The following is an 18,472-nucleotide window of genomic DNA, read 5'->3' as shown; positions in this document are numbered from 1 at the left end:
TCGTGAAAAATTGTAGACAAATGCAGTTGATGCAATCACAGTTACATATACTTCAAAAACCTTTGTTTAAACCAAAATTACAATTGTTAATTGTTTTTTAAAACCTTGGTTAAAAACTTAAAATCACCAATAAGATTAATTTCCTACCCATTTTCATTTTTGGTAACCACAAACCAATACTTATTTAAGAATTTATGCAAAGCAAACACCTAATGGTGTGTGATTGATCAAATCCCTTCGGAAATTTTGCCGACAATCCATTGTTGCCAAAGGGCAAGATCCGAATATCTAGAGTGAGATTTCTAGAGTGAGATTGTGACACAAAATTTTGAGCTTTATTCTACTTAACATGAACAATGATGTCCACTATATTATTGCAGTAAATCAACACGCATAGGACAAAATTTTTTCTAGTGCATAGAGAGAGGAGGATAAGTCAATTCAATAGGCATAGTTGAAGAAGAAGACTCAAGAAATTAAAATAAAAGGGGCTCTTAGGAAAAGGACAAGGAATGGAGCTTAGTACCAAGAAGTGAATGGAAACACCAACAACTACTTGTGTTGTGTCATGTGGAAACATAGACGACTCAAAGACTTGAAAGACTTAAATTAAATTTAAGAATAACGTCTTTTATTTACTCACTCAAAGTGACACAATAATCAAGTAAATTGAAGAAGTAAGTTAGAAGACAAAGAAGTACGAGAGATGAAGACAAAATTAGAATTGAATAGGAAGAGAATAAAAAAATAGAAATAAAAGAAATTTTTTTAAATTTCTTTAGCTATTAACTATTAAATATCTTTTTTTCTAAATAAAATTGTGATATTAATGAAGAGGTGTTACTCATTAATTGTTACTTACCGTACCAATAAAAAAATTAATAATTACTTACAAAATTTTAATTAAAATTTATTTTCAAATATAATTTTACAATAAATTTTTTTTGAAGTATATTAGTACTAAAAAAATTTAAAACTTTTTTTTTTAACCTAAAGCGCTTGATGTGCTTGGACCTTAAGTCCGGCCTAGGTGGGAGGGTATGTGTGGTACGTTCTCTACCGTTTCCTTTTTGTTAAGTTGGGACTTGGCAGAGGAGCAAGTTAATAACTTTTTAGGAAAATAAAAGTGAAAAATTCTTAACTCTCTTCTGACGCAACTGAAAATAATTGTTTAGTGATGGTTCTAAGAAGATCGGCACAGTTTGGATTGGATTTGGAGGATGTTCTGTTGGATCCTGCTACAGCAGTGGAATGAATTAATAAGGGTAATTAATTTATTCCTTTTTTATTTTATTATTTGAAGAACATTGAAGTGGACTTCTTTTATTTGTGTCACTAATCTAGGTTTGTTGCCCCTCAGATTTGGGAATAAAATTAATTTTGGGATCTAACAAATTTACTATCAAGAAAATGTTTCTTTGTCCCTAATCATATGGTACAGCAACATGTTTTTCTGTTGTTTATGACTGTAAGTTTTGTTTAGATGTTAAGAAAAAATATAGGGAAAAAAAAGAAAAAGTACTTTTTATTATTTGGATGAAAGAAAAATGTGCACAACATAATAAACACTTTTTTGTTTGATAAAAAATGATGAGAAGAAATATCTTTTATATGTTGAGTAATTTTTATAACTTTTTAATGTAATGATAAATAAGTTCAAACAAACTTTTTTCTCATAGGAGGAAAAAGATTCAGTTAATTAGTTTCATCAATTTTTTGGATTTTTATTCTTCGCCGATCTTTTTTTTAATCCAAACGATGCGTAATAATGTTTCTCACTCAAAAATTTACTCGGAACTTTATTCTGAATGATTAATATTACATTATTGCTAGCTTTCAAAAAATCACAGCGAACTAAATATTAAAATAACAAGAGGTATTGTATTATTATTTATTACATAGTGTTGACGGCATATTCTTTTATTATTAGATAGATTTATATGTTTATTAAAACATCTGGGCTGTTGTTTTTTAATGATACAGAATTTCTCTCAATAAAAAATAATTTTGTGTTAAAACGATTATATCAAAATATTTTTTTGTTCGATGAAAGATTAGTCAAAAGATAAGTTACTACTATTTTTGAACTCACTCAACTCAGCATTTCATAATTCTTTCATATGCAAATAAGCACGATGGAAGAATTTCGTATATCTCAAGGTAACTTTAGTGCTACCAAACCATCATTGTCTTGCAAATTTTTTCACCCATGTCCATTACACATCCTTTTCAATTTTGTTGAAGTCTTGATCAACAGGTATTTAATAATTTTCAATCTAATCCTCTTTATAAAAATACAACAAAGGCAATACGCATACATACAACTTTTTTATCCTCTAAATGGTTTTATAGTGATTAAAAAATGATTGATTGATTAATTGACACTAATCAAAAAAATATTTGGTACACATTACAATATTCATTTTCCTTATTTTTATAAATTCATATAAAAATAATGCATCCATTTAGAGTAACGTCAATCAAATATTTTGTTCTGCTTTGCCTAATTTTATAAAAAATTCTTTCAAATATTAACAAAGATTAACTTCTTGTATAAACATAAACAATAATATTAAACGTGATTATCAAGATTATTTTTTTGTCATTAGTATTAGTCTTATTTACTTGAATAAATATTGTTTCTCATAATATATATATATATATATATATATATATATATATATATATATATATATATGTGAAAAAATTATAAACATCAAAAATATATTTGATAAAAAGGATTATGTATTGGTAATATAAAATGATTATTCACATACATATAAATATATAGATATAATTTATCATGATAAATTTATTGAATTTTATAATAATTATTTTAAAAGTCATATAAATATTGATTTATAATTAAATAATTATGTAAAATTATTTTATGTTATAATATGAATGTATAATTATTAAATTCCATATTTTTTATATTAAAAAAATAAATATTTTCTTAAAAAAACATTTCTTGGGGATAATAAATGAATTGCATGGAAGAACGAATCTTACACGTGATAGCCAGCAACTGATATTAAAAAGTTCAAAAATAACAGGCAGTAAAAATCTAAACTAAGTCCGGACTGACAAACAGTACCAAACACAACACAAACACAGATCTACAATCCATGGAAGTGAAGTCCACTTATCAACACAACAAAAAGATAACATTAATAACAATTAACAAACCCTTTTCTCTATTTTCACTTCTTTTCTTTTCTTCTTTTTAAGGATCCACCCCTTCTCTCTTTATGCTCTTTCTTTGTGTATGTATGTGTGTGGATCATCACCAATCTCTTCTTGCTAAAGCAACTTCCTTTCATCTCTTCTTGTTAGCTTTCAACACAATCCATGACCCCACAACATTAGTCTCTCTCTTTCTCTTTCTCTCTCTATATCTCTTTAGTGCAGTTAGTAGAGTGGTGAGCTTCATAATGGAGACCATGAACTAGAACTTGTCTCAAACCATCACTCACACTCATACCTTCAACCCCTTCAAGGTTCAAAGGTACCATCTTTTCCCATCCCCATGATTTGTTTTTTTCCCTTTTCACCTCAGTTTCAGTCACGGGTGGTTGTTGTTTTTTTTGTTTCCCTTCACATTTGTTCGGTGCAAGTGAAGTGTCACGGTTGAAAAAGTGATCTTTTTGCTGTGGTTTTCCTAGTTTGTGGGTGATGAGCTCCTCATAGACAAAGACTAACAAGCTGGGGCAGAGAGAAGAAGAGATGGTGGGAACTCCAATTAACGGAAGAACAAGGCTATCTTTTGGTGCTGTTAATGGTGGCCATGATCTTGGCCCCAGTAGTGCTCCACCAAGCAATGCTGGCTCAGATTATGGCATTATAGAGTTCACAAGAGAGGATGTGGAGGCCTTGCTGAATGAAAAGGCCAAAAGGAAGGACAGATTTAATTACAAGGTTAGTTGGAGAATTTCTCTTAATGGTGATTTTGAGTTTGTATGATATGTATTGTATTTCTTGGTTACTACTTGTTTTGGCTATTTATGTTTGAGATCCAAGGGATGTCAAGTTCTATGTGCAACATTTTGGTCCTTAATTAGTTTATACATATATGTATAGAACATAGTGGTGTTTGAATTACTGTTTGGTTAGTTGCCATTGCCTTTTTGTTAACATCAGATTTTGTTTTTTTAGGAAAGATGTGAAAACATGATGGACTATATAAAAAGGCTGAAGGTTTGTATCAGGTGGTTCCAAGACCTTGAGATTAGCTACTCACTAGAGCAAGAAAAGTTGAAGAGTTCATTGGAATTGGCCCAGCAAAAATGCACGGAAATAGGTTGAGATTTTTCTTTGTTTCTTTTTTCGGAAAGTCCTCATCGAGTTTGGGGACTAAGGCGGTTAGATTCATTTGATTGCAGAGCTGCTGCTAAAAATCAAGGAAGAAGAGCTAAATTCAATTATTGTGGAAATGAGAAGGAATTGCACTTCTTTACAAGAGAAATTGGTGAAGGAAGAATCCGAAAAAACAGTAAGTGAGATTTTCAAGTCAAGTTAGTGGAATTTCAAGGGTGATTTTTCGGTGCATAATGCAAGGGAAAGGTTAATACTTGATAATAAAGATATACTTCTTATTATCTTTGAAAACACTAGGCAGCAGCAGAATCTCATCTTAAAGAGAGAGAAGCTAGGCTTAACTTTGAGAGGTCACAGAGTACACTGCAGGAGGATCTTGGACGAGCACAACGAGAGCTCCAAAGTGCAAATCAGAAGGTTTAATAACAGCACAGTCTCATACTCTGAATTCAATATTTTTTATACGTCTTATCTGATGCTGTTAGTTGTGTCAGGAATTATTCTTATAATTAAATGTCTACATCAATGGATTTTTGCAGATATCATCTCTCAATGACATGTATAAGCGGTTACAGGATTACATAACAAGCTTGCAGCAGTACAATGGAAAACTGCATTCAGAGCTTTCTACAGTTGAAAATGAACTTAAGCGTGTAGAGAAAGAGAAAGCTACTGTACTGGAGTCCCTTACCATGTTAAAGGGTCAGCTTACTTTGTCTATGGTAAGTTTGCTTCTCTGTAGTGTGAACTGTTTCAATTCAGATTCAAGTAGTCACTGAGTAAGAGAGAAAGAAATACTTGGAATCTTTGTAGATACCTACTACTGTTATAAGCATAGGAATGTGTTTAGTGCAATTTTTTTTAATGAGGATAGATGATTAGAAAGAATCTTATGACTAATTTAATCTTGATTTTGGCTAATGGGGATGTTTAGATGAAGATGATAATTCTGGAATACATTGAATGCAGTAGATTTTTGTAAAATGTTTTTAATGACTTGACTATGTCTTCATTCTAGGCCTAGATTTTCCTTTCCTCTTTGTACGTTACTATCTCACAAAGGGTTGATCTTATTGTACACAACCTCAACTCTAGGGGTTTTACTTAAAAATCAAAACGATGCTTAGTTCTTGAGCTATCCACATAAGGATAAGATGTATTTTTGGTTTGGTTTAGGATGAGTGAGTTGAAGTACACTCTCAAGGAAAATGTTTACTGTTAAACAAATAGCCATGGTTCTTCTGATGATAAATTTACAGGGGGAGTTTCTTCCCCCTAAAGCATTAATAAATTACTAGGTAGTTAGAATCTTCACAATTTTCTTTTAATCTTTTAAAGTAAAAGAATGTTGTATCTTTTTTAATATTTCAAAAGGTTCCAAGTCCCACATTGGGTGGTTTATCCTATCGTCAAGGGTATATATAAAAGTGGGTTTGCAGGTAATTCCTTGAGAATGGCGTTGGGTTAAACAACAAAGAACACAGAAAAAATGGTTTACCTTTCTATTATATATCTGCTTAACTCTAATGATAATATTGACATGAAACCATTTGATATTAGGTATATCTGCAGAAGTGTGTGATGCATGTTTCTTTTTTTTTCTTCTTCTTTTTCTTTAATTGTAGTGCCTCCAAAGATCACATAACAGTCCTTAGTGGGAAGAACTCCAGAATTGAAAGAGTTTATATCTTGGCAAGTTTGGTAGATCTATTGAAAAAATTGTAGTTTTGTATACCCTTGTTGAATTTATTTTTTGATTCAAAAAGTTGTAGAGTTTCTAGAGCTGATGTGATATGCATTTACTTTTCTTCTGTGGGTGTGTGTGTGTTTTATAAATTTTAACCATAATGCAATACCTATATGTTATTACTACCCTTCTTGAAATTCAAGAAATCCATTCTTCTTAACATGCTACCAGTATCTTACATAGTTTAATTGGTTGTTTTATTAGGCTTCTCAAGAAGAGGCCACGAAACAGAAGGATGCCTTGGCTAGTGAAGTTACATCTCTCCGAGTAGAGTTGCAACATGCGAGGGATGATCGAGACCACCAATTATCTCAAGCGCAAACTTTAACATCTGAATTAGAGAAATCTAAAGATTCTACAGAAAAGTCCTGCTCTGAACTGAACAAATTGACTTTAAGAACAAATGAACTTGAGGTGGGTTTATATCCTGTTTCTTTTCTGTAAATGTCACAGTCTCTTGTATTACTGTACAAATGAGATTATGACTTTCCTGCACAGGCAAAATGTGCTTTGCAAGATGAGCGGATAAAGGTACTACAAGAGCAGCTAACTACTGCTGAGGAGAAACTTCAGGTAACGAATGAGGTGTAAACTTAGAAGAAAAGGAAGTCTCATTGAACTTGTGATATGACACATTGGTTTTTTTTTTATTCCTTATCAGGTTTGTGACATATCTGCAAGTGAGACAAGAATAGAATATGAAGGGCAACAAAAACTTGTACACGAGTTGCAAAGACGTTTGGCAGATGCAGAAAATAAAGTTATAGAAGGGGAGAAGCTGAGGAAAGAATTGCACAATAACATTTTGGTAATTCCCTGAGCCAAAGTTTGCTGATGATAAAAAAATAAGATAAAATCCACACCATACTAATCTCCATTTTAACAGGAACTAAAAGGGAACATCCGCGTGTTCTGTAGAGTGCGGCCTTTGTTACCTGATGAAGGTTCTAGCACAGAAGGAAAGATTATATCTTATCCCACATCGATGGAAGCTTCTGGACGGGGCATTGAATTGACACAAAATGGTATATCTCATGATACAGACCTTGAAGTTGTAGTTTTTCTAATTGATATATGTTTGTTATAGTTTATTATTTAACTATGTTGTAACTCATGTTGCTATTGTTGTTTTAGGCCAAAAACATTCTTTCACATATGATAAAGTTTTTGCACCTGATGCATCACAAGAAGAAGTTTTTATCGAAATTTCACAGCTTGTGCAAAGTGCTCTTGATGGTTATAAGGTAATCTTTTGATGGTTATATCATTTCAAATTATATTATATGCTTACTATTGCATAACTGCAAGCAACAGAATGATTTCTAGTCAGATATAGAACACAAAATCTAAAAGGCTTTTGATTTATAATATGCATGTTTTACTAACTTTTGTGCATAAATTTTTAACATCAAGGATCCTATGGAATATGATAGACATTTTCTCTTCCAGGTTTGCATTTTTGCGTATGGTCAGACAGGGTCAGGGAAAACCTATACAATGATGGGAAGGCCTGGACATCCAGAAGAAAAGGGCTTGATTCCTCGTTCACTTGAACAAATATTTCAAACAAAACAATCTCAGCAACCCCAAGGCTGGAAATATGAAATGCAGGTGATATAGAGCATTTCCTTCTTTTTTTCACACATGATTGCAATGTTTATAAATTTTAAGGATGATTCGTTCATAAAATTTAACAGGTGTCAATGTTGGAAATATACAATGAAACCATTCGTGATCTGTTATCTACAAATAAGTCATCATCAGAAGGAACACCAACACGAGTGGAAAATGGTACTCCCGGGAAGCAATACACAATCAAACATGATGCCAACGGAAATACACATGTTTCTGATCTCACAGTAGTGGATGTTCAGAGTGTAAAAGAGGTTGCATTTCTTTTAAATCAAGCTGCAAATAGCAGGTAATTAGTTCATAAGGTTCCTTTATAGGCTTTCTAGTGCTTAATTCTATGTGGCTGTGTCTACTACCTCATTAAGACACAATGAAGGAACTTGCAATTTTATGGCTAGATTATATTGCACTTCCTAGTTCTTAATGTATTCATGGTATCTTTTTTTTTTTACTTATACATAGGATCTCAAGATGAATTGACTGCTAAGTTTGGAAGAATAAAATTTGACATAGTTCTAGTGCAATAAAATATTTTGATTTATTTACTTCTAGAAGGTAAAATCCTTTGCCTTTGGAGGTTAAATTTAACTATATTTGCTTTTTTTTTTCCTTTTAGATCTGTGGGAAAAACTCAGATGAATGAACAATCTTCTAGAAGTCATTTTGTATTCACTCTTCGATTATATGGTGTAAATGAGGTATGGTTGTTTCTCCTCTGACAGTAATTGAACCATGTTTCATACACTCAATAGCAATCTAACAAGCATTCAAATTGCAACCAATCTTGTTCTGCTAGAGCACTGACCAACAAGCACAAGGTATTCTAAATCTCATTGATCTTGCTGGGAGTGAGCGTCTTTCAAGGAGCGGGTCAACTGGGGACCGATTGAAAGAAACCCAAGTATGTAAAACCCTGATGTTTCTTATTTCACATAGTTATGCTTATTTGAGTTCTATTAATCTAAACTTTCTTTCATTTGAAATTAGGCAATAAATAAAAGTCTGTCATCATTAAGTGATGTTATATTTGCCTTGGCCAAGAAGGAGGATCATATCCCATTCAGGAACTCAAAGCTTACATACCTTCTTCAGGTGATTATATTTTGTTCATATTTTTAAACATTCTTTATTATTTAGTTACTCACTATATTAAACTCATAATAATGCCAGAATTTTCTTACCTTGCACAATCATAACAAGTTAACAACTAAACAAAACTAGTGTTTTATCCTATACTATCTAAAGCCATTTATTTGAATGCACAAGAGGGATTTCTATGCTATACATTGTTAGTATCCCTTTGTTGTAATTTACATATAAGAAAGTGTATCATAACTAAATTATATTAGATGGGCAATCAGTTGACCAAGAGGTCTAGCTCAGTTAGTTAAGCAATGTGCATGAGTTGTTGGAAACCTCCTGATACCTAAACAAAAATAGAGCAGTCACTTGATTGTTAAACAAAAATAGCAATGCAGCAGATTTGACAATTTTACTATATTAATTGCATCTTTGTTGCTATCTTGTAATCATTTGAGGTGATCTAATTTGTGTTCTTGAATACAATGCTGAACACAGCCTTGTCTAGGTGGTGACTCAAAGACATTAATGTTTGTGAACATCTCTCCTGACCAAGCTTCAGCTGGAGAGTCACTATGCTCACTACGGTTTGCGTCAAGAGTCAATGCTTGTGAAATTGGGACACCTCGCTGTCACACCAGTGGACGCCCTGTAGAATCTCGCTTGACCTATTTCTAATCTTTCCACACATGAATATGGTTATATTGTTTAACCTATTTGTGCCATCTCTACTACAACCAAAATAACTCCAATTCTAACATCATGCGTATAGATTGTAATGTATAGTAAACAAGTTACCAAGTATGCATTAGTTTTAAAAAATATCTCCCATTATTATAGTTCCATTTACAATTCTGCTCCATGTTATTTTCATAATTTCATATTATTCTACTTTATTATCAGTAGACATATTTGCCAGTCTCACAGAATATTTAATTTTGTCAAACGTGTAAGAATCACTTGGTAGTCATTATTATCCCGATAATGTTTTTACAAATCAGACCTACTAAAACAACCCTCGAAATTGTCAACGTGTTCTACCGTTGAGATAACCATGTGCTTATATATATATATATATCAAAGCATTGGAATGTTGTATAATTAAAATATTCAACTGTTAAAAAAAGAAGTTTTAATAATTGTTTTGGGTATTTTCAAATTTTAATTTGATTTATTAAATCAAAATTTTTTAATTCGGGTTAATTGTAGATCAGTACATTTTACAAAAAGACGTCAAGAATCTTATCTCCAAACAAATTTTTGCATATATATATATATATATATATATATATATATATATATATATATATATATATATATATATATATATATATATTATAAGTGTTGGATTGGTTTTCAAGCAAGCATAGACTTGGCCATTTGGCTTAGTGTGTTTCTAATGTTGCATACATCTGTGTGAAATTCAGTCTGTCAATTAAGCTGTACCTTGTGGAAAGAGACTATATATTTTGGTTATCCATTTGCAAAAAAAAAAAATAATAATTAATACATTGATAACCAATTTAAATAGTAGTGTAACAGCGTGTTTGAGCAGACGTTTTAAACGCGCGTATCCCATGATTTTCAGCTCAAAATGGAGTGTTGATGCAAAAACTAAAAGTTGTCTGCTTTTGGAAATTCATGTTAATTTGAGTTCATAATCGTTTTCAAACACACACTAAGTATAAATGACCCTTAAAATAATTATTATAGAAATTTGATTTTCAATAATGTAGTAATATGCAATTAGTTGACAGTGTAAATTAAATTTAAGACTATTATAATATTTTCCAAAGTCAAATTTGTGGAACTACTACCAAACCGGTCCAAACTCCTGAGCATGTGCATGCATAGGGATGTCAGCATAGCAGCTTTTTACTTCTTAGAGGATTTGGATATGCCAGTTCTTAGGCATGAAACATTTTCGCCAGGGTGGTGGTACATATCCTGATATCCATCAATAATTGAAAATATAATAATTGGCACTATCATACACATCTGCAATTTTGCTGAAACTCACCTATTAAATAACACTTTCCTATATTCTTGATGGTACCCTTCTCTTGGACTTGGAATCAGCATGGCATACCAAAAAAGTAAAATTGATTTTTATAAGAGAAATAATAACACAACTTGATTAAGATAATGTCAAATTGATTTGTACATTATATCCATCTTGTCCATGACCTCTTTAAGCATAACTTCAGTTTCCTGATAGCATGATTTTGTTTCAGGTAGACTTTTCTTCCTTGAAGCTTCTTCAAGCTGTCATTGCAACACAAACTAAATTTGTCAATTAATCCAACAACCATTATAATATAACACACCATTTTGAAGGGGGAGAAAAAAGAGTATTACCCTTTCAAAATTATCAAACAATTTGTTAGCCATATCAGTTAGTTGCTGCTTATCATCCACTGGAATGGCAGAGATAACCTTGTCAAAATCATAGTACATGAATGTGGACTTGAGTCTTAGGTACTTCCTCACATAGTTGAGTGTGTCTTCTGCTATCAAATCCGCCATTGCCAGAAGATCAAAGGCATATTTCTTTATCCTAAACACACTTCCTTTCACTCCAATGTTTGCTATGTAAAGCCCCCTCTTAAGAAAAGAACGTGTTCCCGTTTTCTCATTTGCAATATCTAACCAAATAATCAAACATTCACATCAAAAGATATAAAATACCCTATTTGGCTCAACTAAAAGCCCAGTATATAAAAATTAAAGTTTAATTTTTATACATTGTCAATGTAACAATTTTTATATTATTAATTAATCAGAAGTCATGCTAAGAATAACTTCTAATGTAATTATTGTTAAAATCAATAAAATTTGCAGTATAAAAATCTTTTACACTATATATATATATATATATTACACTTTAGACAATAAAATACAGTAATAACCATTAACTAAAAACTCTGATTGAAATATGTGAGTGCAGTAAATTATTGAAATTTGAATTGTTAATTTGTTAATCAGTAGTTATTGTATACAAGATGCGCATTTTAGAGAACCAAGTCCAAAAATACTATTATTCATAATCCAAGTGAGGAGTGAAACAACAATAAAGTATGAGAATGAGAGATACAAATTTCAACTCATTTTATCTGCCATGTAACTGTATGAGTATATATGTTTGTGCATACAAGAGCTACTTACTAATACTTTGTTCATTTGTGTAAACTAGTTACAAGAAAGCTTACTGTTAGTGACAGTTGGTCCAGGGAGAGGATGATCCTCATACCAGAAACCATTATCTTTAGCCAATGAAACCTTGTCATTGAATTGCCAAGTAAGCACTACAGTGGCAAGGCCTAATGCTGCTGCTCTTCTTGTGGCCTGAACTTGACACTCTGATGCTTCCTTTTGTGCTTTGCTTCCAAGAAATCCAATCACTTGTCCTCTCTTTGTTATGCTTTTGTGTGCATTTGGAAGGTGGCATGTGATGGGAATTAAGGTTTTGGAGACTGCTCCATGCAAGTTTGTCACAGGAGCCATGATGGTGGTGAAGGAACTCATATGTGTGAGGTCTGAGAATGAAAGATGGTTCATCAAAGTTTGGAAATAAAATAAAATAAAAAATTTGTGTCATATCCGTTGGGAAAAAGTGCTATCCACTGAGTGCCAATAAAATGTTTATCCCCTTCAAGGATGGTATGGTAATTTCACTTTATGTGGTTGTATGGGCTTGGTGGGCCTGGGATGTTGTTGTGACCCTGTGGCCCGAGCCTATCTTTTATGGGCCACACCTCTTAACCGGGGCAAATGGGGGCTCTCATTTGTTTGACTGAATTATGAACAATTCTAATTTATTTGTCTTACTTCTTCGACGTGATGAAAGTAAAATATAAGGTTTTCAACTTGTTGGAAGAAAATTTTGTTTGAGCAAGAGTTTCAGATCGACGAAATTTTATTTATACTGATTTTTTAGATTATAATTACAGCTTGTAAAATTGGATTTGTTATTGTATTGAGATTTATTAATTTGTTAACATTTTAACTCTTCCTTTATGAGTCTTACAAAAAGGAATAATAAGAAAATGAAAGTGCTTTAAAATATTAATTAGTTTTAATTACTTATATTTTATTATATATGACATGTCAGTCTAAGGATAAAATAACTAAAACTTAAACTTTAAGTCAACCAACAAAAAATAAAAATTATTAATTTTTATAAAGCAATTGTTAAAAAAAATCACATATATTGGTGTAAAAAAAACCTAATGTATAACACTTTTATTTAAAGAAACAAAATCTCTTAAAGTTTGTTTTAAACCTTATTTACTGCTGAACCATCCAGGACTTGAGAAAACATCTGGTTTGTTTAGGATTTTTTTTTATGCTTTTAATACTCATACCATGAAAATGTAGAATGTTTTTCTTATATGTTTTTGTTCTAATAATTAAAAATTTCTATTTTTGAAATTTTAAGAAAGACTTAATAATTTTTTTTATGAAACAAATTAAACATGGTTCTTGAGATTCTTTTAATTTAATACTATTTTTAACGAAGTTTCTGTTCACATGGCTCAATGCAAATTTGGTAACAACTGAGATTTTAAAAATAATATTATTCTTTAAGAAAACCCTTACAAAAATTTATAAAAGATTACCTTTTTCAAAAGTAATATTATAGCTTTAAGTTACCTAAAAAATAATAGTAGCCTTAACTTAAAAATGCTTTATTCAAACAAAGTATCCAGAAACACGTGATCGCGGGTTACCAACGCTGGCTTCAGTGTCCTTGCAAATTTCAACAGGTAGGGACAAAAATTACTTTAGTATTTAAGTTTTTATTACAATATTTAAAAAGTGTTGCCAAGCATTTATGGTGTGTTAATCATGTTTAACTAACTTGTAAACACATTGTGGAATTAATAACTAAAGGATAATTGAACAATTGGCTCTAATTAAATAGGTTAAGTTACCTCATCATCTTCTAGTGTTTGATAAGATTGATATGATACCCATTTATTAGTTTTCATATAATAGAGCCAGATAAAAAATTAGACTTTGAGAACAAGGATGGCCTGCATATCACAAACCCTAGTTTCGTTTACATATGTGCCAATATAAAATGGGCAACTTGTCTTTCACCTGATATGGTTAACAATGATAAATGAGGAGATTTTGTATATATTCGCTGTGAAAATGACACGATGAGAACTATCTCAAATTGCAAGTTCCCCAGATGAATGAGAAGCCACAATATTTATGATTTTTGTTGGCTATTTCTACCCTAAAACATATCCAAATAGTGAAAAACTTGATTCCCTTTCTTAATATGCAATTTGGCTAGTTTCAGCGGGTTCTTGAAGATTTTTTTTATCATTCCCCACACAAACAAAAACCCTTCTCTACGAAATTATTAGAATTTCCTAAATACATTAATTATCACAATAATATAACCTATATTTTTGCAATGACCATTGTTAAGTGAACCAAAAAAAAAAAAGGGGTGGTCCACCCTCCCCAACTGAAAAATATTTAGATGTTTATAATATTATTAGAATATTGTTAACAAGTATCTTACGGTTAAGAAATTATTCCATTTGTCTCATTATTATTATTATAGTCATAAATTGTTTTACACAAAAAATAATAAATAGATGAAATATAATAATTTTATAAATTTAATCTTATAATCACTAATTTAATTTTAGTTTTTATTGTCATATCATTAATATTATAAGAGATATGAATGAAAAATATAATTAATATTACATTAAAATATAAAAGAATAATTATTTTAGGATAAATTTTGTCTTTCTTAAACAACGAATTATTATGAGACGGAATAGGTAATAAATAAAAAAATTACTAACTATCAATCCAAGAATGTATACTATAATATTTTTATATAATATTTTATTTTTAAATTTTAATTAGTGCCAGGACACCTGTTAGTATTCTTATTATTATTCAACGTGTTTTACTATTATTCCAGCGTTGTGGACCACGAATATATCTTACTTTAATTATAAATTTTTATGTTATGACTAAAATGATATACACTTTTTCTTACTCTATCAAATTACCAATTAAGAGTGTGTCCATCCTCCCAAACTTGGAGGCTGAGCCATAACTAGCATTGATTGTTTTTATACCACGAGGCATCAAGAAAAGCTGACAACTTAGGAAAAATGCCATTTACCTTAATTTGGAAATTTTCTCAATATTGATACTATTATTTACGTAGAAAATAAAAGTTGGACCTATGCTATATTTTAATTCATGCGTGAACCACATGACCATTGGATTGACTAATCTAGAGGCCCCAGCTAGACTATTTTTGTTGTATCCCGTATATATCAATCTAAAAAATGTCTTATTCAAAACAGAAAAAAAAAAAAAAAGATAAGAAGAAAATGATAAATCAGCATTTTTTTTTGTGCAATCTTGTTCAAATAGTCACATTTTCTCCAAGAGCATTTTTGTATGTATAGACCCTTTTAAAGAAGCAGCAGAAGCAGAAAGAAATGGAGGAGAAAAAAGAGCTCAAAAAGTCTAAGGTTATCAAAATAGACTCTCAAAAATCATGGGAACACCACATCTCTCATGCCACCAATAAAAAGTACCCAGTGAGTCTCTTTTCTTTATATGAATTCATTTAGTTTAAAGCACTTTGGTTTCATATATTATTATAATTAGTTAGCTAAGGAATTCAAAGATAATTTATAAACTATGTTTTTTTGGTCCATTTTGCAGGTTGTGGTTCATTTCTCTGCTTTCTGGTGTGTGCCTTCTATAGTTATGAATCCTTTCTTTCAAGAATTAGCCTCCACCTATGAAGATGTTTTGTTTCTGACGTTGGATGTGGATGAGGTTAAGGTAATTTGATTCCCACACAGCACCACATAATTTATTTGTTAGAATTATGCTTGGTTTGGTGTTTTTTTTTTTTGGTTTGGTGTCATATATACCACATATCTGCAATTTTCAGTTCATCAATTTCTATGCCCTGCCTCTAATTTGCATAAATTGCTATCAAAAGGGAATCAATTAAAGGGTAAACACACAAATTCTTCTAAATTGTTTATTTTCAGATTCAAACCCCACTTTGAGCTCACATGATCCTCGTTTTATATAAACAATCATAGTATAATTAACTAAATCTTATCTCTAATGTAATCTTCAATAAGAATATTCATAAGGGGCTTTAATTTACACCAATGAAAGTATGAAACTACTATTAATTAATTATAATATTTCATAGTCGTGCCAATAATTTTGATCAATCTTCACGCAATATAGAACTGAATTTTTTAATTTACAAAAATAATTAATAAAACTTAATTACGTGTAAAAAAAATAGTTAGTTAGAATCATAATAATTTTGAATCATATAATAATTTCTCTTTTTTTTTTCTTCAGATAATCTTTTATTCTTTGTCTAGTGCATTGTGAAATTTGCAAGTAGAGTATCCACTTCCTCATCTCCATTCTCTTTTTTATTCAAATTAAAGGAAAGGATTCTAAGCATAATTTATTGCTGAAAGTGGAATCCATATATGTTTTAACCCATTTTGTCTACTTCTATGTGCATTAATTATGTGGCCTTCAATTCAGGAAATTGCTTCCAAGATGGAAATCAAAGCCATGCCCACCTTTCTGTTACTGAGTGGAGGGACTCCCATGGACAAAATTGTGGGTGCAAATCCTGATGAAATAAGGAAAAGGATTGATCATTTTGTTAACTCAACTCATTCCTACAAATCTGTGTAAACCATGCACATGATGAACAAGGAGTTGGCCAAATCCTAGAACTGTTGTTCATTGTACTAGGAACCATTTCATATATGTTTTATATTCCAAAGTAATATTAATACTGGTTGAATTCTGTGCTTGTTTGTGTATGTTTGGTGAGCAAGGGAAAGTCACTGGAGTGTGAATGGTACTTTGTATTGAGTTTCATCATGATGACATTATTCTCTTATAATATTCTTTCTTGTTGTATCAATCAAGCGTATCACCTGATTGGACTGAAACTAATATTATTCCTAATATAATAAGCATTATTGCTTAAGCTTGCTTAAGCTTCACTCCTGCCTCGTATCCCTTCCCTTAAATCTTTAATCATATATATAAGAAAAAGGAACGAAATTTTTAAAAAGTAATGATATTTTCACAACACCTTCTCATAACATCCTTTACAATAAGAAGAAAAAAGAAATAGGAAAATAAAATAAGATGAGATAATGTGAAAAGTAGAAAAAATTGTAAAATGTAACATCTGATTTTTGTTTTATCCAAACTAAATTAATTATCTTAAAAACGCTCTTTAACGAACTTATCTAAACAAAAATTAATTATGATTGTAATTTATTATATATAAATTAATTATTAAAATAATCTAATTTTTGCGATTATCTCAAATGCATTCTTATATTTAATTGTTTATCTATATTAGGGATGTGTTCTCGATGTACCAATTTAAAGAACAAAGATAATCAAAATCCGACATGAGAACAGTGACAGTATTTCAGGGCTTCACGTTCACACCGTTCGTACATACACAATGTAGTAATATGTACTGCTTAATGATGACTCATTATTTGTCGGCCTATTTTTCCCATGTGCAATACATGCATAACAAAGTAGTTCCATAATCAATTGTGTTAAAAAAAATTATGCTTAATTAATAGTATTATGCAACCTGAAGTTCAATTTTAATTTTTAAATTAAGATTATTTAATATATCTCAAATTTGTTGTAAAATCTAAAATTTAGATTTAAAAAATAAGTGTTTTATGCATAAGAAAATAACTAAAATGACTAAATTATCTAGTTTTAAAAATGAAAAAATTTAATTAATTTAAAAAATTGAAAGGAAAAAGCTATACACAATCAATTTTACTAATATATTATACTACTAAATTTTAGAATAAAATAACCAAAACACAACTCTATTCACTTCAAATTTTATTTTATAGAATTTATTTTCTTCAAAATCAATTTTATTAGACTTTTAACTCTCAACTACATTAAAAAAAAAAAACACATTACGGAATAACAAAGTAAGGTGAAATTTATCTTGTGTAAGAGCAACTCTAACGGGAGTTTTTTTCCTGACAAGGAGGAACAGTAGTAGCAACTTTGTAAAATTTCACTTTCCATTGGAGAGCAACTCAGCAGAGCTTACGAGAAAACAAAGTTTCCAACTGCAACACTAGTTCTCTCATTTTACACTGGGTCTATTTGCAAAATAAATTAATAAAAGTAAAAAGTAAATATTGTAGGGTCCATCTCACAAACTTTTGTGAGTTTTTTGGTTGGAGTAAAAACTTATTTTAAATTCTCTAAAGTAAGAAAATGTGAAATATTATTAAAAAAGTATAAGAGAAATTTTGAGGGGTTTGTTAGTTGGAGATGCTGTAAGAACATTTTAATGGGAGTTCTTGGCACAGGATATCATGCATCTCAAAATATGGAGATCCAACACTAGAGTAACGACTAGGATCTCCATTATTTCAATTTTAGTTACTAAATTTTAATTTTTTTATCTTTTAGTTATAAATTTGTAATGATTTCATTATTTGATGGAGTAAAATGGTATTTATCCTAAAATAAAAAAATACTAATGGTTAAACAATTTATTCCATTTCCTAGTGGGAAGTGGGAACTCGTAAGCATTGTTGTGATTGTGTGTGTCATAGCATTTTTAGTGGTGTGATTGGTTCATTAATATCT

The 18,472-nt window shown here is 30.5% G+C and overlaps 3 protein-coding genes across 3 annotated transcripts; 2 read left to right on the top strand and 1 right to left on the bottom strand.

Moving 5' to 3' along the window:
• Positions 1-3,150: 3,150 nt before the first annotated feature.
• Positions 3,151-9,692, top strand: LOC100814696 (kinesin-like protein KIN-14N). The gene is made up of 17 exons (XM_003540375.5): positions 3,151-3,508; positions 3,666-3,918; positions 4,156-4,300; positions 4,383-4,492; positions 4,615-4,734; positions 4,857-5,039; positions 6,269-6,478; positions 6,563-6,637; positions 6,726-6,872; positions 6,951-7,089; positions 7,199-7,308; positions 7,514-7,675; positions 7,762-7,985; positions 8,313-8,394; positions 8,493-8,597; positions 8,684-8,788; positions 9,275-9,692. Exons 2-17 carry the CDS (start codon positions 3,727-3,729, stop codon positions 9,452-9,454), a joined length of 2,289 nt encoding a protein of 762 aa, XP_003540423.1. The 5' UTR covers positions 3,151-3,508; positions 3,666-3,726; the 3' UTR covers positions 9,455-9,692.
• Positions 9,693-10,729: 1,037 nt separating this feature from the next.
• Positions 10,730-12,388, bottom strand: LOC100814163 (photosynthetic NDH subunit of lumenal location 3, chloroplastic). The gene is made up of 3 exons (XM_003540374.5): positions 11,986-12,388; positions 11,135-11,421; positions 10,730-11,041 (listed from the first exon to the last, which is right to left on the bottom strand). Exons 1-3 carry the CDS (start codon positions 12,332-12,334, stop codon positions 10,925-10,927), a joined length of 753 nt encoding a protein of 250 aa, XP_003540422.1. The 5' UTR covers positions 12,335-12,388; the 3' UTR covers positions 10,730-10,924.
• Positions 12,389-15,245: 2,857 nt separating this feature from the next.
• On the top strand, positions 15,246-16,823 carry LOC100813627 (thioredoxin-like protein CXXS1-like). Its single transcript, NM_001253027.3, has 3 exons — positions 15,246-15,363; positions 15,491-15,613; positions 16,352-16,823. The coding sequence occupies exons 1-3, from the start codon at positions 15,262-15,264 to the stop codon at positions 16,505-16,507; spliced, it is 381 nt and encodes a 126-aa protein (NP_001239956.1). The 5' UTR covers positions 15,246-15,261; the 3' UTR covers positions 16,508-16,823.
• The last annotated feature ends 1,649 nt before the right edge of the window (positions 16,824-18,472 follow it).

The sequence above is a fragment of the Glycine max genome, chromosome 12, assembly GCF_000004515.6.
Source record: "Glycine max cultivar Williams 82 chromosome 12, Glycine_max_v4.0, whole genome shotgun sequence".
NCBI classification, from domain to species: Eukaryota; Viridiplantae; Streptophyta; class Magnoliopsida; order Fabales; family Fabaceae; genus Glycine; species Glycine max.
Note: the sequence above shows the minus strand (reverse complement) of the source record. Positions and strands in the feature narration are given on the sequence as shown.

Bases quoted from the DNA above. Each gene is read 5' to 3' on its own strand.
- LOC100814696 (XM_003540375.5), top strand. From the start codon at position 3,727: ATGGTGGGAACTCCAATTAACGGAAGAACAAGGCTATCTTTTGGTGCT. The intron at 6,638-6,725 runs GTAACGAATGAG...ATTCCTTATCAG, and splicing joins CTGCTGAGGAGAAACTTCAG to GTTTGTGACATATCTGCAAG. The intron at 8,395-8,492 runs GTATGGTTGTTT...TTGTTCTGCTAG, and splicing joins GATTATATGGTGTAAATGAG to AGCACTGACCAACAAGCACA.
- LOC100814163 (XM_003540374.5), bottom strand. From the start codon at position 12,334: ATGAACCATCTTTCATTCTCAGACCTCACACATATGAGTTCCTTCACC. The intron at 11,422-11,985 runs GTAAGCTTTCTT...TTATTTGGTTAG, and splicing joins TGGACCAACTGTCACTAACA to ATATTGCAAATGAGAAAACG. The intron at 11,042-11,134 runs GTAATACTCTTT...TTGCAATGACAG, and splicing joins TGTTTGATAATTTTGAAAGG to CTTGAAGAAGCTTCAAGGAA.
- LOC100813627 (NM_001253027.3), top strand. From the start codon at position 15,262: ATGGAGGAGAAAAAAGAGCTCAAAAAGTCTAAGGTTATCAAAATAGAC. The intron at 15,364-15,490 runs GTGAGTCTCTTT...TCCATTTTGCAG, and splicing joins CCACCAATAAAAAGTACCCA to GTTGTGGTTCATTTCTCTGC. The intron at 15,614-16,351 runs GTAATTTGATTC...CCTTCAATTCAG, and splicing joins TGGATGTGGATGAGGTTAAG to GAAATTGCTTCCAAGATGGA.